The 27,113-nt window shown below is 43.6% G+C and overlaps 1 protein-coding gene across 1 annotated transcript in view; it reads left to right on the top strand.

The window, feature by feature from the left end:
* The window catches only part of PCYT1B (phosphate cytidylyltransferase 1B, choline), a 28,865-nt gene extending 1,966 nt beyond the window's left edge, over positions 1–26,899 (top strand). Inside the window, exons 2-8 of the mRNA XM_088532761.1 lie at positions 10,967–11,066; positions 12,421–12,537; positions 15,568–15,719; positions 16,651–16,729; positions 19,714–19,856; positions 22,648–22,836; positions 26,601–26,899. Of these exons, the coding sequence (XP_088388887.1) occupies positions 10,967–11,066; positions 12,421–12,537; positions 15,568–15,719; positions 16,651–16,729; positions 19,714–19,856; positions 22,648–22,836; positions 26,601–26,813 (993 nt within the window). The 3' untranslated portion in view covers positions 26,814–26,899. The remainder of the gene's footprint in view (positions 1–10,966; positions 11,067–12,420; positions 12,538–15,567; positions 15,720–16,650; positions 16,730–19,713; positions 19,857–22,647; positions 22,837–26,600) is intronic.
* Positions 26,900–27,113: the final 214 nt, after the last annotated feature.

Genomic DNA, 27,113 nt, shown 5'->3' with positions numbered 1-27,113 from the left:
AATTCCTATGGAAATTAAGGTGACAGATAGAGTACACAAATAAAACAGGAATTCATTATGATGTTTTAGATCTTCATGAGTATCTGTAAAGTAATAATGGACAATGGAGACATTCTGAATGAAGATTTATGGAAAATGTGTCCATATAGTGATATTTTGTGAGGCAGAATATCTACCTTATCTTGAGGCAAAAAAAGCCTATTGAAGTAATACAGTTTATAGCACTCAACTAGGGTAAAAGGAACATTACAGACAAGTGTAGTTTGCCTTCCCTTTACAATGTTATGTCACAAACAAGAAGTTTAGAGCCAGTGTCCCATGGAGTTAAATCAAACTCAACAGAGGATCTAATAAGATGGATTTTTAAGCTCCTGTCAGATCCTTTTTTTAAATGTCTATAATGCCTTTTCTGATCCAACTCCTATGAAGTCAGCTGCTGCAGTCGTGAATCCAGTCACTCACTTCATTAGTATTTAGGAAAGAGGATATCTCAATTAGCATTCTTCTATTTATTATCCTAGGCTATAGTTTTGGTACATTTGGAATTATACGATTTGTGGCAATTCATCATAGAATCATAGAATCGTTACGGTTGGTGTGGACCTCTAGAGATCATTTAGTCCCACCCTGCACACACAGGGTCACCTAGAGCACGTGGCACAGGACTGCGTCCAAGCGGGTTTTGAAGATCACCAGAGAAGGAGACTCCACAACCTCTCTTGGCTGTTCCAGTGCTCCGTCACCCTCACTGTTAAAATTTTTTTCCTTAAGTTCCTGTGGAATTTTGGTGTTTCAGTTTGCGGCCATTACCTCTAGTTCAGTCGGTGGCCACCAGTCAAGTCAAGTTAGTGGTATTTACAGACACTTTTAAATGCTGGTAATTGGTTAATTTAAGGCTATAAAATTAATTAATTGGACTTCAATTTCTTAATATAGACTATTTTTTAATTAAAAAAAGATAAATAAATAAAGTTTAAAATGATCCCAAGTTTTAGACCCTCTGATTTTAGGCTATGGAGTGTGCTAGCTTGGCAGGGAGTGTCTCAGTAGGGCTAAAGAAAACCCCTGTATCCTTGAATGAGCAGAAGAACAGGGGCCACTGAAGGCAATTCTCAGGTAAGTTTTGATGTGTATTGAAGCCTGAGGTTTTCTAGTGTGTAGTACTGTTGTGGTATAAGTTGCCCATTATTTTTTTTTTCCCAAGACACTCTTTGGATTTTCTTAACCAGTTAAAGCTCCAATGAGCATTCATGTCTCAGTCAATTACTCAGATCCACCCCCACTAAACCTTTGCCTTCTTTGCGTTCTCAACTTCCATGTTTCTGAATGCTAAAGCAAAATCTGTTGTGCAGTTGCACCTGTTTCTCCACTGTGCGTTGAGGCTAAGGTACAAGTCAATTAGAGTTTAAGGCTTTGTCCACAGTGATGATTTTAGCAGTTATCTAGTCAAGAAAGAATGCAAAGGAACACCATTTCTCCAATCGTGGTTTGTATAGTTTTGTATTTTTCTACTTCTTATCTAGACCAAACAGCTGAGTTAAGACCCTTCTTAATACTCTGCTGTCCTTTTTTTTTTTTTTTTTTTTTTTTTTTGAAGTGAGCATTGCTGCTCCTACTCAAGCACTAGGATGTCCATGGTTTGCTCTTTGTTGTTCGAAACAAGAATCGATGTTGCTGCCGATTCACGATGAATTTGTTAAAGGTTTGTCAGTTGCCCCCAGTTCCCTCTTAGTGAGTTGCATACCACCCATGGGTGATGGATCTTGGCCTGGGAATCCCAGCATCAGGGTTTGACCATGTGCAGGTCTACTAAATAGGCCCGAAAGTGAGGCGAACTCTTAGTGTTACTGAATGGCAGAGTGCCAAAGGAAGAAACACAGGAGAGTTAGTACAAAGCCTTGTTAAACTGCATGCTGTTTCTTTTCCTTCTCTTTAATTTATATATGTCTCTAAGGATCAAGAGATTGACCTTAGTCCCTCAGGAAACTCCGCATGGGTAGTTCCAGAAGGCAAGTGCACACTGTGAGAATTACCAATTCGCACTGTGCTCGTACCTGAAATAAAGAAGCAGGCATTTCAGCGCACTTTGATCAGGGAGACAATTCCAGATAGTGTCTTTCACAAAAAGAAGCAATGGCAACTTATAACAACAGTCCTGCTAGTGAAACAAAAAAGAATATGCATCAAAACTTACTGGAAAACAAACTTCAACATATACTGCTTGGTCTCATCTTTCCCTTAGCCATACTGGGAGTTTGTTTTTTTTCTTGCAGTTCCAGAGACTCCTTCCAAATCTGCATTTGCATGTATTGCCTTGCCATGGGATTCAGAGACTACTACTTCTTAAGATTCAATTGGAATCGGGCACCAAATATCTTGGGGGCACTGGCTGTATGATACATGTAGGAGAATGAGCCTCAGGAATACTTGATGATTACAAGCCTTGTGTTATTTTGTGTGTCAGCTGCTTTAGTCGTTTCTTTTTTATTTATTTATTTATTTTTTGAAGAAGTGACAGTCCATGAATTTATGGGTTTACATTTTTTTTTTTCCTCAAATTATTCAGGTGTATTTGGGAAACACATTTTTTGAAATTTAAAAAGTAGAGGAGAAAGTTTCCATGCTTTCAGTCACTAGAGCTGTAGTGATGGTTTAAGGTGGCACTAGACTGCCTCTAGAGACAGCTTCCCTGTTGCTGGTGTTAAGCAATGAAACATCGAGCGTGACATTTAAAATAACTGTAAGAAATATGTGCGGGCCTTGGCTTTCTACATTTTAATCCCTGGGTACCTTACTACTTTATTATTTGCCATGTTTTGAGAGGGTCTGATGCATCCTGTAGAATTATTTCAAATATTCTGCTCTCATGAGTTTCTGTACATCATCATATTTATTTTTCATATATTGCCTAAAGAGATGTGCAATTTTAGCCAAGGGAGCTAAACCCAGATTTAGAGGACCTTATTGTGTAAAGTAGCCCATGCTTCCTTTTCTCTCTGATGTGATGTTAGGAATTAGCGTCTGCCATCTGATTACGTCAATGAAGATCTAAGCACAGGCTTGCATGTAAAAAGCCTCAAATCTGACTTTACTTGACTAAATTTTATGTTGGTCCAAATAAGTTTGGTTTTTACTTTGGCTTAATTTTAGTTTTCATAAATATGGGCTACTACATCGAAGCACAAACTCAAAAAATAATGTCAAGTGTACTTGTGCATAAGTAGTGTTCTTTGCCATGCTTTAAAACAAACAGAAAACATCTGGCTGTAGGCACCGAAATTTAAGCCATGATTTGCCTCTGTTGCTTGAAGGAACGTGCACTTGAAATGTGCTGTGAAATGCCATAATCTCGGCAAAAAACATGCTGTTCTATGTATTTGTCAGATATACAGTAATTTGCAAGATTCGCAGATGAGACCTAAAACAAGGAACAAATATCTGCAGTGCTATTTTTGATGTGGCCTTGTTAGGAGAATGTTATCCAGCTCTTAAACTGTGCTGCTGCAGTTACTGTGAAGGTTTGTATACTTTTTTTAAAAAGGAGCACATGCTTTATAATCACGTATCCAGGATCATGCACAACCTCTCAGTGCAGCTGGGGTCATCCATCACAATATGTGCTTCTACCTTCCTTTTCAAGTAATGTGCTTTCGTTTCCTATGCACATGTTAGGATGAGGATGTAAAATGAGAAAGGTTTTGTGAAATGCACTGGCTGAATCAGCGATCCTTTCCTATGGAAAATACTTCTTTCCCAGGAGCTTATGTGTTCCAGCTGGGAGATCTCCAAATAATACATGCAGCAATACATGTGCTATTGGAAAAATGACTTATTTTTTCTTCAGTATTGCTCTGTTTTGGGCAAAAAAAATGCTATCATACATCTGACACAAGATAATTGATACGTAGTAAGTATCTTTTTGTAGAAGCACAAGTGGAGATTGAATATTGGGCCAAGTCAACTTTTTCTCTTAGCTGTAACTCTGTTGATTTCAATAGATTAACCCTTGCCTGCATTAAATCTGAAGTTGGACCCATCTAGGCATATGTCAGGAATACCTCTGTACAAGATAAAAACCCCAGATATTAGAATTCCAAAAACAGGAACTGATGCTATCCGATTTCTGGATTGATAAATGAAGCACAGAGTGGCGTCGGAATAGTAATTCCACATTTTTGGTCTATTGACCGCTGCCACTCCTCGGCATTTGTTGTGGCCAAGCAAACACCTGCCATTCAGCTTTTAATTGCCAAGGCACTAAGGACGAGATGGCTCTGCGGCCTGATTGCAATGTCTTCTTTTGGGGCTTGCGTCTGCAGACCCTGGCTTGGGAACTAGTGCCCTAGTGAAAGAGCCACGTACTCCTTTATTCCGAAACACTGCAGGAACGGTAGGAGCTGGGCTCGCAGGATGCACAACCTCGGCTCCACTTGGCTCTTGGAGTGAGTCCCACCCAGCTCACTTGTACGCAGTGCTCCTCCAAGCAAGGTCAGGGGTGTATGTTGCAAAAAGTCACCATCCTTTGCCATATTATATTCATGTAGATTGAGATGCTTCCTCAGGAGTGCTTGTACTGGCACTTCTATTTTCTAAATAACATGTTCCAGTTCAGTCAAAAATTATGGCTGTCAAGCAGGAATCTTGCCATGAAATTCTGTAGCCTTTTGCAAAGATTAGATTACGTAATAGTTGTTTTAGTTTCATAATCTGTGAATCTGTACAGTTACGCTGGTCCTTCAGAAGGCAGTGTAAAGTCTTTTCCTGCTGTTACACTTAAATTTGTAATTGTATCTTCTATTTAGTAATTTCTAACTTAGCAAAACCTATTTGATTGAAGATGAAATCCAGAAAAAAAAAAGAAAATAAGACAATTTGGAATGTTTGCAAACAGATTTTTCTTCTTAAGTTATTACTCCTATTAGGCTTTTTGCATTATTTTGTTCACAGTCACCTCCCAGAGTCAGCAAAACTGTGGGAGAACAGGCTGGATTTCCTTTTGATTCATGAGTTAGTGTTGGAACTGTTCACTGTTTGTGAAAACTTTTCCTTGAGACACCCAACAACAGCCTTCAATTAAAACTTAATTGCTCGCAAATTTATCAATTTGGATCCAGGTTAATAGTGGAAATAAACTAGACAACATGATTTTCGTTTTTCACGGTTCACTCTCTGAACTGCCAAGAGAAGACTTAGACTATGTAGTCTTTAACATATTCTGTGCACTTGCAAAGGGTATTTGTACTTCAGAAACTTATTTTTAGTTCCTTCTAAAGATTTCGGTAGCAGTTTACTCTTAGCAAATGCTCCTAAACTGATGTCAGTGTTTCCTGCGCTGTAATTACTGTTTGTCAACATCAGGACCAGTTTTCCAAAATGTATTTTCTTCATTTGAGCAGATCATACCCAGGAGATCTGTTCCAGGGAAATCACTTGTCTGTTTCAAAGACCCTCGTGGAGATAAAAGGCGATTACATCATCATACCTCCCTCTAAATAAATTTGTGTGCCCATTTTAGTATTTTGCATTAAAGGCCAGCTCTGTACTACACAGTTTTGCCTTTGCAGAGATACGAGTTTAAATTCTAAAATTTTCTTAGACCTTTGCTGATGGCAAAATCTTTGCTGGAAATATAGCTATACTGTGAACAGTGTATTTTTTGCCTGTTTAACTTATGTGCTGAAAGAGGTACAGTAACTGTGCTGATCTTTTTTTAAAAAAAAAGAAAAAGAAGGAAAAAAGCCCCTTCCACTGGCATATGGCATACAGTTGGCATCTTGTTGCATACAGTTCCCCTGTGGGCACAGTTATCGTGGCAGATGCCCTATTTCATAGAATATGGGTCTGTATTTTCCTGTTTTCAGAAGTACTTCTGTCTTCCTTGCTGCTGAGTAAAAACCCATACAGAAGACAGAAAAAAAAAAAAAAAACTCACCTCTTTTGCAGACTTTAAAGAGTCTGAGAAATGAGGTGGTACAGAGGTGCTCATCCTTTTGGCATGTTATTACAGTGATAAGACTCTTGTTCCTCTACAAATAACCTACTACTTTCATTTGATTATGTACAGAATATAGGCTCCTAATGTTAATCTGCTGAAGTTCAGTAAAGTTAAATGGCTACATAGCCTATTAAGAGTGATAATAAAAGGGTAAGATTAAGATACTCCCCCAAATAAACCACTTCTCCTAGCTGTGAAGTAGGATTTTTCTGTAAAAATGTCCTGGCCAGAGAGCCAGCTGAGTCATAGCAAGTGTAGCTGGTGCTTATAAAGACATTAACGGCTGCAAATGAAGTTCAGAGTCATTTCCTGGGAAACCCCACTTTTTCTGCCTTCCTACCTTGTAACTTAGTGAAGTTTATTGAAATTGGTCATAATTTTCGAAGATTGTGAGAATGCAAGTAAGACATAAACTTGTCACAGAAAGAATCACTTGTGATGAGACAAGTGTAACTTGGTATGTGGTTTTCACATACAAGGTTCATCCTCAGTGTTCGGACTTCAGTTTCATTATGTTTGAATCCAGGCTCCTCATTCTCAGGAAATTGTAGTTGCAAGACCATTGCAGAGTTTACAAACACATTTGGGAGTAAGTATTACTAGAGTGCTAATTGAACAATAACTTTTCAATTTATGAGATGTAAATGGCTTTCTCTAAACACCGCATGTAACATTAGTAATAAATTATCGACATGACATTTAGACTGCTTAAATGAAAGCAAAATCTCCCTAGTATATCAGGTATTAGGGGCTTATGTTATAAAAATAACCCCAAAGTGTGAGCACTGCATGAGTAATTTTCTATCCATATCTATTAAAGCTCTAGGAATTGGAAAAGTGTCAGTGTGAACAGTATGTAACCACCTTGCAGCTTCAGGGAAGGGCAGCAAAAATAAAGGTGTGGAGTAGCTTCCATATGAGGAACTAATAAACTGGGAAGAAATCTTCTGAGGGGAAGAAAAATCTGACTGAGGAGAGAAAAGAGGACAGGGAAGAGGTGAATATGGATGAATTTCCTGAAGCTTTCAATACAAGAATTAGAGAATATCAATACAGGCAAGAGACAGATTTAGAAAGACCAAAATGAGATATTTCTTCATTTAACTCTCACATAAACTATAGAATACTTTGCTACAAGTTGATGAGGATCCTAGAAGGTTAGTGTGGCCCCTGAAACAGGGATAGTTTGACTTCCTTGACTAATCACAAAATGTAAATGCCTGGGAAATAACGAAGGCAAAAATCTGTCAGATCAAGACAGATGTACATTTGCACAAAGTCTTTGTCTAACCATGTGATTATTGGCAAAACTATAGCAAACTCTTAGAAATATTTTAATGGATTAACCCAGGTGAAAAGCTGCTATATACAGTACTTGCTCTCTTCTCCCAGTTCTAGTTACAACTGACAAGAAACTGGAAGAATACAAGTAATTATATACAAACTGAGAGCTTTGATGGTTTATTTCAGGATTTTAATCATTTATTGAAATATTGTTCTATGCTTTTTGTAGGAACCAAATTAATTTATATTATTTTACTCATAAGATGTCTTCACTATGCTCAGCTCCACAGGCTAGATCAAATGAAGAAGTCTTGGGTGCTAGTTAGGAGCCATGACTGTATTTCACTTGACCTCGTAGCACCATATTTATGCGTTTCTGTATGTGGCTTCTCTTTGTCAGAAGAGATTTTAGTCTATTGTGTTAATTATATTTAGTATCCAAAGGCTGAGGGACACAGGGTAATGGAAATATTGACAAGTCTGGTTTTAAGCCCTAGGTTGTGAGTTTTAATATTGAATGATTGCAAAAGAAGGACTTACGGGAAGCTAATAGAGGTTGCTCTTCACTCAGCAGAGACCGAAGGAAAAGTCTTGGTGTTGCAAAGGCTTTTACGTGGATTAAAAGCACTACTGTGTCTGCCTGGAAAAAAGTCTTGCTGCAAACTGGGCCTATTTTCTTCAAATGATCTCCAAGGAAACAGCCTCTCCCAAGCTAGGATCTGATTACCAGTTGCAGGCCTCAGACCATAGGCATTATTGTTTTAACATTCCTGCCTTCCTCTTTATCCCAGCGTGAACCAAGCTGCAAGGGCTGCTCTGTAACTTGACCTTGGTTGGAGATAAAAAGACAGGTTAGCACCCAGCGATCACAAAGACGGAAGCAAAAAGACAGTATTTAGAAGATAAAGGAAGGAGCTCACACTGTATGATTATGTGTAATATTCTACGCTGTGCTATGTGGGTGGCCGGTTGAATGGCTTTCTTCCCTGAAACCCAGACAGAAACTTGGAGTTTGCCATAGTTTCTCCATTTTTTAAACTCATCCTAAGGAAAGAAACGTGTTGAGAGCTTTTTTGGAGAAGCAAAATAAAGAGTAAATCACAAAGCAGCTGGAGCTGCAGGTGAGTCTTAGTTTATGCCTTTGCTGCTGGAGCTGCAGGTGAGTCTTAGTTTATGCCTTTGCTGCAACATTAGGTCAAGAAAATGAGGGGACCTATCACTAACTTCAGTTAAGCCTTAAACCTTAAGTTGTGTTGTCTTTTGCACTGCCTGCAAAGCATTCAGTTTGCCAGACATTATGAAGTGATTACATTAGCAGGTGTTGAAGAAACTGGAATGGCAAGCAATATTTTCTTAGAAGAAATGTGAATTTTCTTGTGTGCAGCTGTGAGATCGGTTTATAGCCATGCACTGCTCCATGATAGGTCCTCCTTTGGAGGTTCGGGGGATCTAATCACTGGCAGCCACGACTGCTTTGGAAGCAAGCTCCTTCCCTATCCCGTCCACGGCTAAGTCCCTAACTTAGGTGGTTTGAATAGCCCCCGAGAGCAATTCGTGACATTCATCTTGCTGTCTGAGTGAGATTCCTCAGGGATATAGCCTACACCTGGTGTTATTTAGTAATCTGTGGCTGATGAGTAGCAGTTATATGTCTTAAATTCACAGATGGTAGCAATCTGAGAGAGGTCCAAGGATGAGAGGAGAGGAGTAGAAATCCAACAGATGTTGAGAAATTGGAGGAGCAGAAAGAACACAGTTCGCTAAGAACAAAATCAGAGAGGAACAATCAGCTGCACATAGGGGGAAATAACAGAACCACAGTTCCATAGAAAAGAATTGGAAATTGGATGGCACGACTGAAAACAAGTCAATAAAGGCAGTAATAAAGCCACGATGTATAAAAAGGTGGAGATCTGGAATGCTGCCTCTAATTTTAGGTGCTACCTTTAAAGAAAAATAGACAGTTGGACATGGATGACCATGATGGTCAGAGACCTATTAGACCTGTGAGGAATGGCTGAAGGTACTGAAAAAGAGTAAACCTGAGTGAGGCACACAGCTGGCTTCAGTTATGGAAAACAGTACCTTTAAAGCAAGAGGAAAGAAATGGTTCTCCATGCCCACTGTGAAGAGGAGAAGAGTAATTGTTTAAAATCGTTGGCAAGGAGCATCTAATTTAGCCATTAGGAAGACGCATGAAAGCAGATAAACACTGTAACTGTGGGTTTTAAGAAGAGGCTAGATTAATTTCTCTCAGGAATTATATAAATATATTTGATCCTGTTATTTGGCATCAGAGCTGTCTTGAGGTTTCTCTAGGCCTGTTTTGCTTTGTTTCTCTGGGCTTTCCTTGCAGACAAGCCTATAAGCACAGAGGGCAGCAGCAGAAAGGCATTAAATGCCTTGGGTTAGTGTGTCTCAGGGATGTTGAAAAGTAAATGGGCAGGGATTAAACATTCAGTATCTAATAATTGAAAGCTATGTAAACAAGAGGGAAGAGAGGTTTTGTTATGATCAGACACAAGTGCTTGGGCTGGTAGGACAGCTGTGCACGGCACAAATAGTTACTGTCAGAACCAGACTAAACCACTGGTGCCAAGGTCAGGCAGTCCCAGGTAGATCATGGTGAGGCAAAGCCAGGGATACTCTTCCTTTGGGTGGTATGAGCCACCATTTGGAATAAAACAAAACACAACTAATGCTAGTTTGCTGCTTCTGTGATTTCATAAAAAAAATTAAGCAAAACACAGTAGAAACAATTTTCATATCAAACCATATGGCAGATAATAGATACCTGAGATTTTCATTGCTGATAACTTCCCACATAAGCGTGAATAGAAAACGTGATTTCTGTGACCAGAAAGTTTGCAGACACATAATACTATGTCATTCTTCACACATCCTCAGTTTCTCTTCTCTCTCTCTCTAGGATATAACCTCTTCAGAATAAGGACCCTCAGGGCGCTCTGATCACAATTAGAGGCCTTTAGGGTTATTACAGCACATGTCAGAGTGAAGAATTGCAGCTCACTAGACTCTAGTTATGTAGGGGGTCTGACTGCAGATGCCCTAATTGCAGCCTTTATTTCATCTTGCCTTTCTTTTAAACAGTTCCTCAAAAATATCCATGATTCTGATCGGACTAGGAACATAATGGTACATGCTGTAGTGCCTGGTCAGCAGGACTGATGTTTTATCAGTGGGGGGAACTGGTGCTGGTGATGAGGTGCAATTTGCAGTATTCCAAATCCTAATTAGATTTTTCAGCTATGTTTTATACATACCAAAATACATTGCACATCAGGGATCTTTGTATCTCATTGAGATCCAAACCAAGGATTAAGCTGCTTGGGCCCGTAGCCATGTGGGCTACAGGCTTCAAACTGAAGCCCACTGAAACTGAAGTATATACCTGCACCCACCTCAGAAATTCTTGAGCTTCTCAATAGAAACTAAGAATTAGTTTGTGTGGTGTGTTTAGAGAGCATTTTTTCCTCATCATTTTGCCTTCTGTGAACTGCAGTGCTCAGGAATGACCAAAAAAAGCAAAAACCCGAAGGACCAGCATTAAGCCTGGTGAGAGCACCCTGCCACAATTAAATGCTTGTGATTCAACTACCTGGTAGAACACGAAGTGACTTTCTTTGTGCTTTTCTTTCCTCCCCTCCCTGCATGCCATCCTTGCAGACTCTGACAGCCCCTGCTCCGTTTGCGGACGAGACCAGCTGTGAGTGCCGGGCGCCGCACGAGAAGCTCACGGTGGCGCAGGCCCGCCTGGGGACGCCAGGTAGGTGCGGGCAGCCTGTGGCTGGCGGCTGCCGAAGGAGGCCACGCGCTGCCCTCTCGCTAGGGGAACCACAGGAGGCAGCAGTTCGAGCTCGAGGTCCATGAGCAATTGCATGCTAGCAGAAAGGAAGGCTCACCCGCCCGTTCCAGGCACCCAGGAGGAAATCATACTGTGGATGGGCGACCTCCTCAATCCTCTGCACATGCTGCCTCTGTACCCCGGGAAGTTCTTTCCTTCACTCACATCCGTGTTGACCATATCAAAGCGTAGGTGGCCTTAAAGGTTTTGTAAAGTGTGCCCAATTTTTGAACTCTTCATCTGGACTTTTTTTTCCAAGCCTACGTCTGTCACTGGGCTGGAGAGACAAAATGAGCTCATAGAAAGTCCCAAATATATTTGAGCTCCTGCCCCTAATTCCTAAGAGACCCTTTTTAAGAAAAAAAAAAAAAGCCTCATGAGCTTATTTTATTTATTTTAAGTAAGCTTTTAAAATATACCCATTTTACAGGGATAAGACCCAGAACTGGGTCTTATCCTGTCCCAGTTTTCTAGTCAGCTTTGCAAGGAACATTTTCCCCGTGTTTCTGTGGCCCGTGGGTGCCCTGATGGCCAGCTCTTCTCTCTGTAGCCCAGTAGCTCAGCTGGTGGAGGTTGGGGCTCAGTTGCTTTCTCCTGTCATGGCCTCTTGCTCAGAGGTGCCTTCTCTGTGGCACAGCTGTCAGGCCTTTTTCTTGGTGAAGCAGCTCCTGTTTTCTCTCAGCAGGATTCTGAACACTGCTGAAGATGTCATAGAGAAACAAAGAATTATAAGGGTACTAGCAGCAGGACAGTGGGGAGAATAAATGACAGAATCACTAGAAAGAAGAGCTTGCTGGAAGTATGAAAAACGGGGAGTGAAAGGTTTATGTGGAAGAGATAAGCAATACATTTTTACAGTGGCAAGCTGTGAGGAAAGAAGGGCAATGGGAAGGAAAAGGGAGAAGGAAAGGAAAGCAAGGAAAGAAATTCAAAAAAAAAATCTAGAAGACATGACTGGCTAGAAAGAGAGAAAAGAACAAGACATATGGTAGATCTCTGAATGAGGCAGGAGGATGACATTTTTGCTAAATTAGAATATAGAGATGATGGATGATAATAATAGGCTGAGTCTGGGAGAAGAAAGCAGTGAGCACGGAGAGGAACAACTAATGAGCAGACTAAAGAACTGCAACTTCTCTTATGGTGTATCTTGGAAATCTGGACTGGGAAAAAAAACTCCAGGACTGTCTTACCTGGGAACAAAATCCCATCCAGCAGAATTACGTGCAACTTTTCTTGGGTCTGGAAAATCACTGTTGTGTTTCTTTCTCTGCAGTTGACAGACCTGTCAGAGTGTATGCAGATGGGATATTTGACCTCTTCCATTCTGGCCATGCTAGAGCTCTTATGCAAGCCAAAACTCTATTCCCAAATAGCTACCTATTAGTAGGAGGTAAGATCAGAGTTATTTATTGTGCTGTATTTTTGTTTCTGTGCTTCAGCAGCCAAGAGCTATTGCAGTGCTCTCACCCCCAGCTGTTTATACACCGTGACTTTGAGTGCTGCTTTCTCTCTGCAGGCTTTCTGTAGGCTATTTGCCCTGAATTACATCTTAGAATTGCATCAATTAAAGTAAAAGTCAAATTCTGCCCTCAGCAGCGCAGGTACAATTCCCGTGCTGGTCTAAGCAAGTGGCTGCATGACTCTGAGCTTAGAATAGCTCCGTATGAATAATTCACCTTTTTCACTTATCGCTTCAAAATTGTTCAAAGATGGAGATGAGTGAATGAGAGCAGCCGCTCCGTTATTCCTGGCTCCTCAGTCGCAGCCCTGGCAGCCCCATGCAGCCCCTTCCCTGGCCACCAGGGCCTGGGGCGCCAGGGAAGCCCACCAGGCGGGTTAGCATTGCACACCTAAGCAGGGCACAAGATTTGGAAACATTTTTCAGCTCACAAGTGTGGCTAGATGTGTAACTCTTCGTTTCACTCTGTGGGTATCTCCTGTTCTGCTGTCTAGCCTGCTAACAGACGTTCAACAGTTGGGATATGCCAGACAAGTCACCCGGGTGTGAGTGAGCTTCCTGCCTGGCCGGCTGTGCGAGCACTGCTCTCGCGAGGCCTCCGCGATACGTGTCCCAGTTGCAGTTTCCCAGTGCCTTTGGGTTTGAGATGTGCCTCTCATTCACATTTCACAGCAGAAGTAAACTGCTCAGCCGCTTACAGAAGTGATGCTGAAGAGGCCGAGTGCCGTGTTCACGTGCTTTCTGACATGCATTATTTTGTATCTCTGTCCCAAATCAGTGAAAAAGCTGGGAAAAAAGTAAGATGTACAGGAAAAGCTAAACCTCCTTCTTGTAAACACAGTCTTCAGTTTTATCCTTAAGTTAATGAATTATGGCAATTCAAAAGTAGCTTCCTGGGAAGGAAAGGAGGAGACAGCTCTTTGTTATCAAAGAAATGTTAAGGACTCTGTATTACTTTCTCACTGAGCCAGACAGCTGACAGGAGAAGCCAGTGAGGGTACAAGATTGTGAGGCTTAAAAGCTGAAAGCTATGGGGGTTTTATTTCATTTTTAAAGATGTGGGGGGCAATTGTTACAGATCCTGGAAGGAGCTCTGGGGCAAAAGCCTGACTCCTTTCGAATTCATCGTCTAGTTCTCCTTTTTCCTTTATTTTCTGAGAGAAGGACAAAGCAGCCAGCATTCATCAGCACCTTTTGCCAGCAACGCACTGTGTCTTAGCATGTGTAGAGAGAATGGGCACCTCTGCACAGCCACGTACAATTCGTGCTGCAAAAGCACTTCTGTCATGTGCCTTTGTGGGTGCATGTGTCTCCCCGCCCCCCCAGCCCCTTTTATTTCTTGTTACAAAGGATATCATTTGGAGCTTTTATTTTTTTAATACATGTTTATGTCTTCCCAAATCAGTCATTAGAGCAAGGTGACAGAAGCAAAAGGAAATACAGACCCATTGCTCATCTGCACTGAGCATAAACGGTAATCAAAAATGAAATCACTTTTCTACAGAGTTTGAGCAAATGTACCATTTTCTGATAACTTTGGTAGAGCTTTTCTTCCAGGAAAGCTCAACTTTAAGGTGACGTAAAGACTTTAAGTAAATAAAAATACAATCTCAGAATAGATCTTTCTACTGAAAATGCTTTGATCTCCATTAAATTTCTTGTCAGGAGGCATCAAAATGACATGCTAGGATGAGAGCAGCATTTCTCCAGCTGAAGTTCCTAGATATATGAATTTGTGGCTTTGAATTTTGTGCAAACTTCAGCCCAAACTAAGCCCTGCTACATTTTTACCTACTTTAAAGATCTTTAATGACCATTACAGCAAGAATGTGCATTCTAGGTCTCAAAAAGACTATCTCTCACCAGAGCCCTGTCTGATGGGCAGATGTTTTCAAATCAGAAGGCAACACCAGGTATGGGGCTGCTCCTGCACTTCCATGCAGCACCGGCAATGTTGGCTTTATTTCACCAGGGATGTTTGCTGCTTGTCCCGGTGTCTTCGCCCAGTGAGAGGCAAAGGCACACACAGGCTTCACCTGTGGTGAAGCACAGCAACAGTGAGCCCAGCTACACCAGGTATCGACTTATTCTGTGTGGAGAGGTGATGGACAGTTGTAGCTATAACTCTGGACAGAGATACAGTCAAGGGGACAGGCCACTTTTATGTATGGAATATTAGGTGGGTAGAGGCATAATGCCAATTTTTATAGTCAAAACATTGTCATGTGCAGAGTCAAAGGTGCAGGATTTCTGAACTGTTAACGGTTTGCTCTCTCCGCTAAAGCATATGGTTTCCCACAGTCCTTGTTTTCTATCACTGCTTGTTTTGTGAGAAAATGGTTTGCTGTAATTTAGAGCTTTGCTGGTAAATTAATCATTTTTATTAATCACGAGGGAAAAAAAGCTTTTTTACTGTGAGGGAGATCAGACACTGGCACAGATTGCCCAGAGAGGCTATGGAGCCTCCGTCCTTGGAGATACTCCAAACCCAACCAGACCCAGCATGGAGCAGCCAGCTCTGGCTGACCCTGTTCCGAGCAGGGTGGGACTAGCTGGGCTCCAGAGCTGCCTTCCCACCTCAGCTTTTTGGGGGCATGTTAATTTTGTGAGCGCTTTTTGACTGTTGACAGCTCACTTTTCTGTTTGTTTTTAAAACACTCTTCTTCACCCCTGAAATTTTACAGGCCCTGAAATCTCCACTTACAGCAGGTTGAGTCCCCTTACGCACGATACCGGTTGAGATGTGCTCTCTCCCTTGAGCTCTGGTTGCAGCTGCGGGAAGCCGGAGGCTCTCTTCCAGGTCTAGGGCTGTATCTGCTGAGCCCGTGCAGATCTCTCACATGCCCTGGAGTGCCCAGAATGGCACTGAGTGCTTACTTGAATTCTCAAGACTTTATTAACTGTTGATCATGCTAATTGTATTAGATGTAGAGCTGTTTTGTTGACACTTTCCTATTTTAGTTTGCAGTGATGATTTAACTCATAAATTCAAAGGCTTCACTGTGATGAATGAAACTGAGCGATACGAAGCCCTCAGACACTGCCGCTATGTAGATGAGGTCATCAGAGATGCACCCTGGACACTGACACCTGAGTTCCTTGAAAAGCACAAGGTACATCCCCCCCAACCCTGCCTTCCCTCCATAGGCTGATGGTTACAAATAAACTGTAAGCATGTGAAATTCTATTAGCTGGAGCAAATAATTTGGTTCAGTTAATTCCAGCCACTGGAATTGGGTATATTGCATTGCTTCCCTTTGTCAGAAGATGATGGCTTTATGAGAAGATGTTCTACTTTTCTTGCTCCCTTTTTTGTTTCCTCAGTCTGCTGGCATGATTTCTGTAGCGGAATTTTTGAATGGCAAAATGACACTGAAGAATTATCCATATATTGCAAGTGCAGGAAGGGAGCTCATGAACCAGGAATGCTATAATGTAATGACTGAAGTCCTGTAAAGTCCTGAAGTAAAGGCATAGTTCTTGTTAACTGCAACATGTGCAATAACTGGCCAAAGATGTACAGAAAAATGGCAGCAGCTGAAATGTATATAACTATTCTGACATGCTCTTGACTGTCTTACAGTCATATAGCAATGTCAACAAAGCTGTAATAAACTAGAATTTATTTTAGTGTCCACGTCACTGTGTGATGAATGTACAGCAAGACAGTTGCTAGGAGCACTTGCGTATATCCACAGACCCAAGGAAGCAGCATCCTAATCCTGCCTCTGCAGTTTTTAAAGTTGGCTCTTTGCCACTTGGCTTAAGCGCTCTTCCAGTAGCAATAAAGGAAAGAGGTGGCTTAGATTTTCTATAGAACATCACCCAGAGACTGCCAGAGCAGTGTGTTAACATCAGTGCCTCTGGACACGAGTTTCCTCTTCTTTCAAACTGACCATAGATCGTAAGGGCTGTAGACATAAATCGGGTGCAGAATTTTAGGATAAGATGCAGTCAGGAAAAGATAAGATCATCCTGAAGGAAAAAACACCACTGAACCAGAATTTAGTGATGGTGGCCTGTGATTCTTCTGTTTGCTTGCAGATTGACTTTGTAGCCCATGATGATATCCCATACTCCTCCGCTGGCTCGGATGATGTATACAAACATATAAAAGAGGCAGGTAAGGGTGCCTTGAACTCTGTTGCTGCCTTTTGATTGTGGCTGCTGGGAGAGAAGCCATAGAAATAATGTCACATTCTCCACCCTACAGTTAGTTATCACGAACTTAGGCAGAAGGATTCTCTTTGTAAAACCACAAAGGATCTGCTTGGCTGAATTCCTACCACAGCCCTCATAAAACCACTCAAAGAAGTCACAAAAGTCCCCTCTGGCTTCATCAGCAACATCAGGGCCCTCCACTAACAAGTCTGAGCCAAGGAAATTGAGATAAGAACCTGCTGCAGCCCAGCAAACTTGGGTAGCTTGTTGGTCACCACAGACTGACTGCCCCAGGGGACCCCACGCTTCCCCGTGGGGGAAGCTCACAGGGAGTCCCCAGCACCCGCCACTGGTTTACACTGTGGCTGCTTTTCACTGCGCGGGAAGAGGATTTAAGTCACCATGGGAGAAACTAATGTGGCACGAGTGCTGAGATGTTTGGTTTGTTACCGCATTGCATTGGACATGAACAGGCTTTGTTGGGGGTCTGTGTCTCTCCCATTTGTGAACGCTGAAATAAAAGCAAAGAGCACAACTTACACTACTGCTTGCCAGAAGCAGCTCTCTCAACCTACTGAGCAGTGAGGAGGAAGAAGGGATCAAATCTTTCTTCCTTTACTTCTTAGAGGGTCTGCTTTGAACACCAGAGAGTCTGTCTTTGTCCTGGTCTACATAAACATGTATTGGAGGCCTAAAAAAAAACCCAGAGGAGGTCTGCTGAGGATAACCTGTAGCGGGTGGTGACGTTCTCAGGCTGTCCCGGGCAGCCGTAGACAGGCATTCACCAGGGCCAAACGAGCGGGCCTTGGACAGGGGTCTGGCTGGGTCTGTTTCCAGCTGCAGCCCTCGCTGCTGCATCCCACCCTGTTCTTGGGCACGTCGGGGCGCATCCTGCCCGTGTCCTGCAGGAAATGCAAGCGCTGTGTCTGTCTTGCACTCCGACAAGGTTGGTTGCCTTTAAAAGCAGGGATGAGCAGGAAAAGGCTTGGGGCATTCCTAGCACATTTCAGCCCAGATACTGTAAATCATAAACTCCGCTCTCTCTCTTTTGCAGAGGCATTTGCAAATGGAAAGGAGTGCAAACAAGCAGGTTTCACATTTTTAAGTAACAATTATTTCCAGTCGCATCTGCAGATTCTCCCATTTCCTACTCATCTGCTCTCTGTAGCTAGACTTCTTTTGAACTGGAATTTCAGTTTCGTGCTTTTGATAACTTTAATAGATAAGCTGTGTTTTGTGGGAGCAGGAATGACATGGAGTCCCTGCACACAAAGGAGTACAGGTTTATAACCAGAAAGACTTGCATTGTGTACTGTCTGATCACTGGGTACTGGAGAAGTGACTTCAGTTTGTATCCCTGAAGGTTTTTTTATGTCCGAAATAAGGATAATGTTACTCACCTAATTTGTGAAAAGTGTTGAGATCTAGTGATGTGGTTTGAGACCTAGTGATGTGTGTGGTAATGAATTTCCCCTTTCTCTTAGGGTATTCTGTTCAAAATAGACCGATATCGTGGGTGCATTTGTGCCCATTTCTCCCTTTTCTTAGTTACAGTGCTCCCTTTTTTATTTTCCTACCTAGAGTTGTTGGGGATTTTGTTCATGGATTCGTGTAGCTTCTGTCTATAAAGGCTTCTGACTTAAAGTGGGTTTTACTGCTTCCCAAAATAGTTTCTTGAGTGACTGCCGCAAGCCTGAAAAGCATGAGCAGGGAAACCTCTCTGCTTATGATTAGAAGGATCTATTTTTAGCAGAGCATTAATTAGAGATAATAAAGGAAAAACTGCCACATATCGTTCCCTTGCAAGAGACTGCTGAGCTGCTTGATCCTTCCCCCAACTCTCCTAACCCTGCGCAATTGGCTGGCAGCGCTGCCTGCTTCGGCGGGGAGACCTTTAAAGACAGAGCACTATTTCTTTTGCAAAACCGTTGCCAGGCTAATCTCACAGCTCCCTGTGGCTTTCACCAGCAGTTTCATGTTGCAGTTCTGCCTAGGTGATAGTAGTGATTTCTTGCAATCCCAAATAACTCCTGCAGCAAGGTGTGCTAGTGCTCTGCTGTCACTGCCTTCTCAACTCGCTTGGACAGTTCGTGGGAGCCTGTCTTCATGAGGAGCACTAAAAAGCCACATCTTCCAGAACTGTGTTGAGGAAATCCAAGCAGCATTAATAAACTGCTGGGTTTATCAGAGGCCGCTCTGTTGTGGGGGCCAGCGGGGTAGGGGGTTATATAAGGCCCAGCCTAAGCTGGTCCAACAGCAGCTGTAGAGAGTGATGTTCATAGTCCGTGCAGAAAAGCCATGTTTATCTACCCCACCACTGTGCTTCACCTGCCTGCTGCCAGTCACCAGCACGGCCTGCCTGTTCTCAACTTCCTGTGCTGAAAAATATGTATATTTTACCTGAAGGTGCTTCGTGGCTTTGACCTGTGCTAGATATTGGCCTGTTTTGTTAGCAGAACAAGGACTGGAAGAAGATGCAATAGCAATGGAGAGGAGAGCAGAAATACATGGCAGTCTGGACAAGCAAAAGGCCTTTCAGTAATGTGATTGGGAGCCAGAAGAAAAACAAAGCCAAAACAAAAACTATATAGAACATTAAATAAGGGCTTGGCTTATGGAAATAATGTTCGGTGAATTGTCAGCAATTGTTAGTGTAGCCTTCCTGACTCAGGAAGCCCTGCCAGTCTAGGTAATAACTTGAACATCACAAATGACACTGTGAAGTGGACAAGTTTTAGCTGTTATTTAGCAGAGGAAAAATGAAATGCTTGGCAGCTTTGCTCACACAGAAACAATGGGAAACAAACTGTGAACAATCCAGAGAGAATTTCGAGTCTCTTATCTTTGACGAGACCCCTTTGTGCACATGCTCATTCTCAGCTCCCTGCTGCACACCGACGTCCTGTTGTGCTTTCTCAGTGGGGTTTCTTTTCTCCCTTTGCTCAGGAATGTTCGTTCCCACACAGAGAACCGAAGGGATCTCGACATCAGATATCATCACACGGATTGTCCGGGATTACGATGTTTATGCTCGACGCAACCTCCAGCGAGGATACACAGCCAAAGAGCTGAATGTTAGTTTTATAAATGTAAGTGCCCTCACCTGCGTTTGCTCTGGAAAGGGGGTGTCTCAAGAGGGCGACCTTGGAGCAAAGGCTAAAAGAGCATATCTGCCTCCTGTTGCTTTTAAAGTGGAAGACGGAGGTGAAAAAAATAGTTTAAAGAAACAGGTGAGTTGAGGATTGTTTTAACTAGTGCTAGTAATTAGCAGCTTCATTTCCATCCAACAATTTGATGCTTGTAACAGAGATTTTTGCTCCATGATTCTCCTTGAGCTGCAAGTGGCTGAGTGTCAGGAAGGAAATCGAGCCCCAGCCCTAGTGCCCTCAAGCACTGGTCCAAGAACTGACTCTATTTTCATTTTGAGAAGACAGCATGGATTCTGATATCTAAGCTCTTTCTTTCCAAAGTAACAAAATAAAAATAACAAAACAAATGGCCCAGGAGAAGCCTCTTAAAACACGGGGAAGCTTGTTAGGAAGGCAGTGTCTAAATGACACTGAAGAGATTAGAAATCACAATATGCAGTGGAATTGGTAGGGCAAGGGTGCCGCTTAAAAGGATTGCTCACAGAAGGTAACAGCTCAGACTATGCAGCTTTCACATACAGAACTGCACCTTATACTCCAGTAAAGAAAAAATATATAGCAGAAATGAATGTACTTTATCTTCTGTTTCAAGTCTTAACTGTTAGGCCTGTGGAAAACCCACATTACTGAAAGTTCCTTGTGATTGGGTTCCACCACAGAGGACTTTCATTTGGGAACTAGGAAATCCCTTATGGCAGACTAAGTTGTGTCATTTTGTGAGTATTTTGTTTACTTGCTTCTTATTTTAAGAACACAGGACGTACATAAATATTTATGTCAGTATGCTTCTCTTTTCTACGTCTCTCTAGTACAGTTCAGTGCTTCCGATATATTTAAAATTTCCTGCTGTAAATATTCCACCCGTAGGGATCCCAATTGCAAACATCCATTAAATTAAGGCACTCTGGATGCAAACTTCCCTTTGGGGTTCTCAGATATATTCTTTAGCCGTTATGAGGTTAAGAAAATGTTACATAACTTATGCTCCTCCCAAACCAAAGACACTGATATATCCAGACATTTGGTTATTTAGCTTATAGTAATTTAAATGTAGAAAGAAATATTGCTTTTCACCAGAGGCTTTTTGTGTTTTTTTTTAAAAAAAAACAACGTTTTCAAGATAAAAAAGAGTTGATTTCTCAAATAGCTAAAGTAAGATTTAGCTATTTGGTGTAGTTAAAGCAAGTGAGGTTTCTTCAGGTTTTATTGATTTTGCTGGGCAAAGACATGTCCCCGAGTCACTTTGAATGTTTGCATCTGCTGTTGCTTTGAAGTGCTGCCTTTTCATCTGTAAAATATTATGGAAGTGTTAATTCTGTGAAGCATTTGGCATTGAACATAAACTGCTGAAAAATATCGTGGGTATATTTTAAACTTCTAATTCAGTGTGCTTACATGCTGGAGAGTCAGCATGAAAGGGCATTTTAAGCTTTTCTCGAGTTGATCGTCAGCGCTTCTCAGATTCAGAATGACAGGCTGCATTTGCTAGTGAGGTGTGCCAGTACAACAGGCATGTAAATGCTCACTGTTTTGGTATATGTATTTGTATGGCTACATTTTTCTTTTCAATATTGTATTCAGTGATTTTTTGAAATATAAAATAACATTTCTGTACGTGACCTGAGACATAGAGACCAAGCTCTGCATGTTTTTGTTATAAAGATCTACCATTGGGCTTTCAGCAGTTCTTCTAGAGGAACATGAGCAAGAATAACCCCCAGCTCCATCTCTTTCCTCAGCAGTAGATGTAGCAAGTGCAAAAAGAAAACAGTAACACATAAGCAGCAAAATCTGTGCAGTCAGAAGACTGTACTGCATATATCTGAGCCAAAGGCCTCCTTAAGCTGCTATATAGAGTATAGCACTCACACTGTAGCAGCTAGACATGAACTACTGTGGAACTATACAGCATATTTGTTAGAAGTAAATTAAAGAGTCAGTTAAAAATCACAGAAAATTAAAAGCTGACAGTGAGCTGTGCTTCTGCAGGAGTTGTTACATCTTCAGGTACCTTTTTAGTGAGTGCTGTGTTCTTTACTTCTGAGGAGCAGAAGTTTCAAGACAAAAACCTTCAATCCCAAGTATTTTTCGAGCTTGGCCAGACTGGAGCTCCCTAACAGCACCATCTCTTTCCAGCTCCCTTTTTTTTTTTTTTTTTTTTCCTTCTGTAGCACTCAGCAATTAGGAGTCTGCTCTCTTTTCTGTTAAGTTAGCCGTCTACAAGTGACTGGCCTGTGCACATCTTTCTGTTACAGGCAGAGGCTCCCATGTTATCCAGAGTTGTAGGTGCCAGAGGTCGTCTTCTGCCATGAGAAATCTGGCCAAAGAGGCACTTTGGGCCAAGCTGCAAGCCGTGATGGCAAGTCAGCACTGGGATGCTCTGCAAGGAAACACAGGGAAACTTGCCTTGGGTACTACTAAGTTTGAGCTGTTACTTCCTCATTTGTGTCATAACAAGATTTACCTAATTTTTAAGAAGTCCAGCCAGTTTGAAAATGTGGAAAGATTCTTGTAGTGGTTAAAACACAAAAAAAATGATGAGCATAAGTTTTTTTCAACATGTGCTTATTTGTATTTCATTACAATATTAATTTTTTATTTTCAAATATGATATGGGAATGTTTAACTAAGGTCATAAGTAATCTTAATGATTTTTTTCTTCCCTTCTTTCAGTGGCGAATTATTATGAGGTCCTTACATAATAATCTCTCTGTTCACACTTTTAAAACAGGAGAAGAAATACCGCTTTCAAAACCAAGTGGACAAAATGAAAGAAAAAGTCAAGAACGTAGAGGAAAAATCAAAAGAATTTGTTAACAAGGTGGAGGAGAAGAGCCATGACCTCATTCAGAAATGGGAAGAAAAGTCCAGGGAATTTATTGGCAACTTTTTAGAGCTGTTTGGACCAGACGGAGCTTGGGTAGGTATTTTGCCATCCCAGGAAATCTGAGTCTTTCTTATTTATCCTCTGTAACGCAGATCAAGAGCAGATTCTTTTGCTGCAGTCCCTGGTTTCCAAGCCAGCGCAGCAGGATCACGTCAGACCTGCTTGCTGAGCCCAGTAACACATTGCCAAAACTGCAGTGGAAGGGTTTGCTGCTTCTCTTGCTTCTTGGGGATGATTCCTGCCTTTTATGTTTGCAGAAACATTTGCCAGGGTGGTGGTCCGGGGTGAAGTGAGCTGTGGTATTTTAGTGCATTCAGTGGTAGTGCCTCACGGCAGCAACCAGTCTTGCCCTCAGCAGCCGGCAGGAGCACATGCACACAGCAGGGAGAAACTATGCACTGGGATGGGGGGGAACAGGGAAAAGCTGTGTGATTGTTAACTTCTCGCCATTCTCTGGGCTCAGCAAGGGAAGGTGATAGTCCCCTCTCTCTCAAAAATACCGGTTTAAAATTCTGAAAATGATCTTACACATAGAGTAGCCAAACTCATCTCAGTGCCTGCAGAGGAGTCTCAGGTAACTCTGTAAAACCAAATCACTTTCGAAGCTGTCCTCTGATTTGTGTGGCTCCACAGAGCCAATTTGCCAAAGATACCCAGGTGAGAGTTTATAACAGTGTAGCCTTGAGGAGAAACACCAAGGCTTGACCTGCGCAAGCCAGAACCATGCTGTAAGTTGGTGGCAAGGTGCCAGTGAGCCAGGGAGTCCCAGAAGTGCCCTGGGCTCCATCTTTCAGCTCTGAGAGCTACATGACCTGCCAGGCCTTTGCAAGGTTTGCTTTCCTGCTGCACTTCCCTTTGCTACATTGAAATCAGAGCAAAGCTTAATGCGAACCTAGCAGCTCAGTTGCTTGAAAAGGCCCCTGACCTTCCTGTGAGGCATCAGTCCTTTTGATCAGTCATTCATCATGTTGCTTAACTACTCAGTTGAGAAATACCTAAAATTACTCTGTGAAGGCTCCAGAACAGAGACTGCATCTCTGTCCCACGCCAAGAGAAGGGCTGTCTCTGCAGTGCCTGTCACAGTGGTGCAGGTATCTAGCTCCTCTAGCAAATTGCTCTTCGGTGGCAGTGCGTTATTGTCCTCGGGGAAAGGAGGTCAGCAGCTCTGTGCAGGTGTGCCAGCTTGGCCACCTCCGCAGAGGGCTCTGCCAGGAGGCTGCTCCCGAGATGCCAGGCAAGCCGCGTGGCTGCAGCGCGGAGGGGACCCTGCGGCCAGAGGGGCTGCCTTAGGGAAGCTCGTGGATCACGGGAAACCATGGGAGGCTGGATGAGCTGTGCTGTGCAAAGACAGGATTTCAAAGCCTTGGTCTCATTCCTCTCCTCTACCGGATCCAACTGCATACCAATGACATTTACATTTTTTTAGAACTTTTTTTTATAGCACCCCATTTATTACAGAAAATCTGCTCTGCAAAGGTCTTTGTGGGGGAAGGAGAATCCTCCTGCTTCCTTTATGATTTAGTGTACCTGCCAGCGTGGGAAACCTGATGCCATCACAGGGATGTTTGCTAGGAAAATGTCCATTAAGGTGCAGTGAAATCAGAAATCTCCTTGCATTGTTCTAGAAAAAGAAAGCTTTGGTGACAGTAAGCTGAGGTGCTGTCAGTTTCATCATCTTTTTTAAATGAGTTTGAGTCTGGCACAAGGTTGTTTTTTTTTTTTTTCCTCCCAAATAGCAGTAACTTGCTATTAGTGTCACAACCGTTATTAACATTAATTTACTGTATCGCTGTTAGTTAGATCTGGCTTTTAATGTTGACATTTAAAAGTACAGGAAGTGTTATGGGCATATGAGATCTCTAGATCAGTAATTTGCATCCATTAATATCCTATTATTATTTCTCAAATAATTATTATAATACACTTCAGCCTAGCGTCAATTTTCTAAAAGTAAAGTAAGGGCTGTGGGACCCACAAAAGCTATCAGTTTCTGGAAAAGGTCAGAATGTCAGATTTCAGACTGTAAAGATGTACATAAGTTCTTTGTAATTTTGGCCACCTGTGCCCTTGTCTGTGCGTATTTCCTCTGAGAGCGACTCCGGAGGTGCCGAACAGCAGCCGCTGCCGCTCAGGCACAAAACCTTGATCCGGCTCCGAGGGTTTCGCGCAGCCGACGCTGCACCCGGCCCCAGGCAGACACCCAGCTCTGCAGCAGTGAGAAACGGCGCAGCTGACTGTGCCCCGCTTCAGCCCAGCTGCCTTGCGGCCCCAAACCAGCACCTGCAAAGGGCCCTGTCCCTCGTGCATCCCAACAGGGAGCCAGGGGCGGCTGCAGGGGAAGGGGCAGTACAATTTTTGCACAGGAGCAAGTTTGCCATGCGCAGGGTATCGTCTCCCTGCCTTGTTGTGATGTGTCTGAACTGGCTTGAGCCAAGGCTTTGAAAGTCTCCTGCTGTCTGTGCCCGCGACCAGCCTCATCCAACCTTTCTGCAGTTCAAATGATCTGTTAACATTGACTTTATTTATTCAGCACCCCCTTGCTGAGAAGTTGGTTGGTTGGTAGGTGTTGCTACCGGCCTGGCTGGAGTGCAGCATAGAGGAAAACAGCACGTGTGGAGCTGGATGAATCCCACCTACCTCCTCCAGCAGCAGGGCCTGGAATTACCCAGCATCAACACGATAAACCTGTACATTAGGGAAGGGAGCTCATCGGGTTACAGCCACGTTGCTTGTGGTTGATCTTTATCGCCTGGGCTTCCAAGGCGGGCTGGGGGGATGGACAGCCACGTGCTCCGTGACAGTGAGGAAGGACATGATGGGACAGTGTCACTGCAGGGGGAAGGGAGGAGCCACACCATGAAAACAGGCTGAGAAAGGGGGTTTCTGCTGCCCAAAGAGGCCGGCCCAGGGCAACATGCAGGATGATGCTGCTGACAGGCCAAGGGGCAGAGCCAAGGGGCAGAGGAACTTTGCCTGGGCTGGCTCTTCCCGTTGAGCTGGGCCCCTCTTTTGTCCTCCCAGGACTTGGAGCAAGGTTCAGTGTTCTTGTTCCCCATTTCCAGGAGGAGAAATGAGGCCCCCAGCTTTTTCTCTTTCATCCCGAAGCCTGCAGCAGCTGGGCAGCTTCTGCCACATCTCCTGTAACCCAGACCCACAGCCTCCCTGCGAGGCCGCGTCTGGCACCACCGCGGAGCAGCCCACCAGCTCCGGCCCATTCCCGCTCAGCCTTAGGAAGCAAATGGCAATAAAACGCAGAGCAGAATATGCAGCTTCACACTCGTTTCTCTGTTTAACAGACACCTGAATTCTGACACTCCTCCCCTCCTGCCACGTCGAGGTCTGGGGGCACCCTGGCTCCTGTGGCAGCGGCAGGCGCGGGGCTGCCCCCATCCCTCGGCCGGGAGGAGGGAAGGGGGCAGAGGACGGTGTCAGCCGGGAAACGCTGGGGATGCGACTGCCCCAGCCCAGCGAGAGGAAAAGGTCCTGGCATGGAGCAGCATGGGGGGTTTAGACAGAGAACCAGCTTTTGGGGACACAGACTGAACTTCAGGTCTGGCGCCAGCCAGAGGAAGCTCCCCCTGCTTGATTGAGGCCAATAACACGTAGGTAACCAGGACCAAAGCCCCAGAGCAGCCGGTCACGAGCACGGGAGGGCAGACGGGTGGAGCGAGGGGCGCCGCAATCCTGGGCCACGCGTCCGAGCGGCAGCGCCGCGCTGCCAGCCCTCCCCGGCGAGACCCCGCTCCCCGCGCCATGCCGCGCCGCTCAAAGGTCTCCTTCTCCCTTTGCTTTCACAGAAGCAGATGTTCCAGGAGCGGAGCGGGCGGATGCTCCAGGCTTTCTCCCCAAGGCAGAGCCCAACCAGCAGCCCGACGCGAGGCCGCTCGCCCTCCCGTTCTCCATCTCCACCTTTTCCTTGGCTCTTCAATAAAGCCTCTCCTCCCTCCTCTCCAAAAGCTGCCTCCGCCTCCCTCAGCAGCATGAGCGAGGGAGACGAGGATGAAAAGTAAAATGAGAATATATATTTTTTAACCATGGGACAGAAGAACAAGCTATGAACTCAACCAGTGGATGGGGAGGAGAGGTGCAAGGAACAGCTGGGGTATCTCTGATGGCCGGGAAGGCGCTCTGGGAGAAGGTGTCACACCCGGAGCGGAGCACGGCCCGGGACGGGATCTCAGGAAGAGCTTGTCCCACCCCCGCTTCCTCATGGTGCGGGATGCGCCCCCAGCAGCGCCTGCCGGACCCGGTGCCGGGGGCTGGCCGAGAAACATAAAACCTTTGTGCAAGCCCTGTCTGTGTCTCACTGT

Source organism: Tinamus guttatus, unplaced genomic scaffold (genome assembly GCF_059628265.1).
Source record: "Tinamus guttatus ecotype Peru unplaced genomic scaffold, ASM5962826v1 Tinamus_guttatus_pri_ptg000470l, whole genome shotgun sequence".
Lineage (NCBI taxonomy): Eukaryota > Metazoa > Chordata > Aves > Tinamiformes > Tinamidae > Tinamus > Tinamus guttatus.
This window is presented reverse-complemented; position numbering and strand designations above follow the sequence as displayed.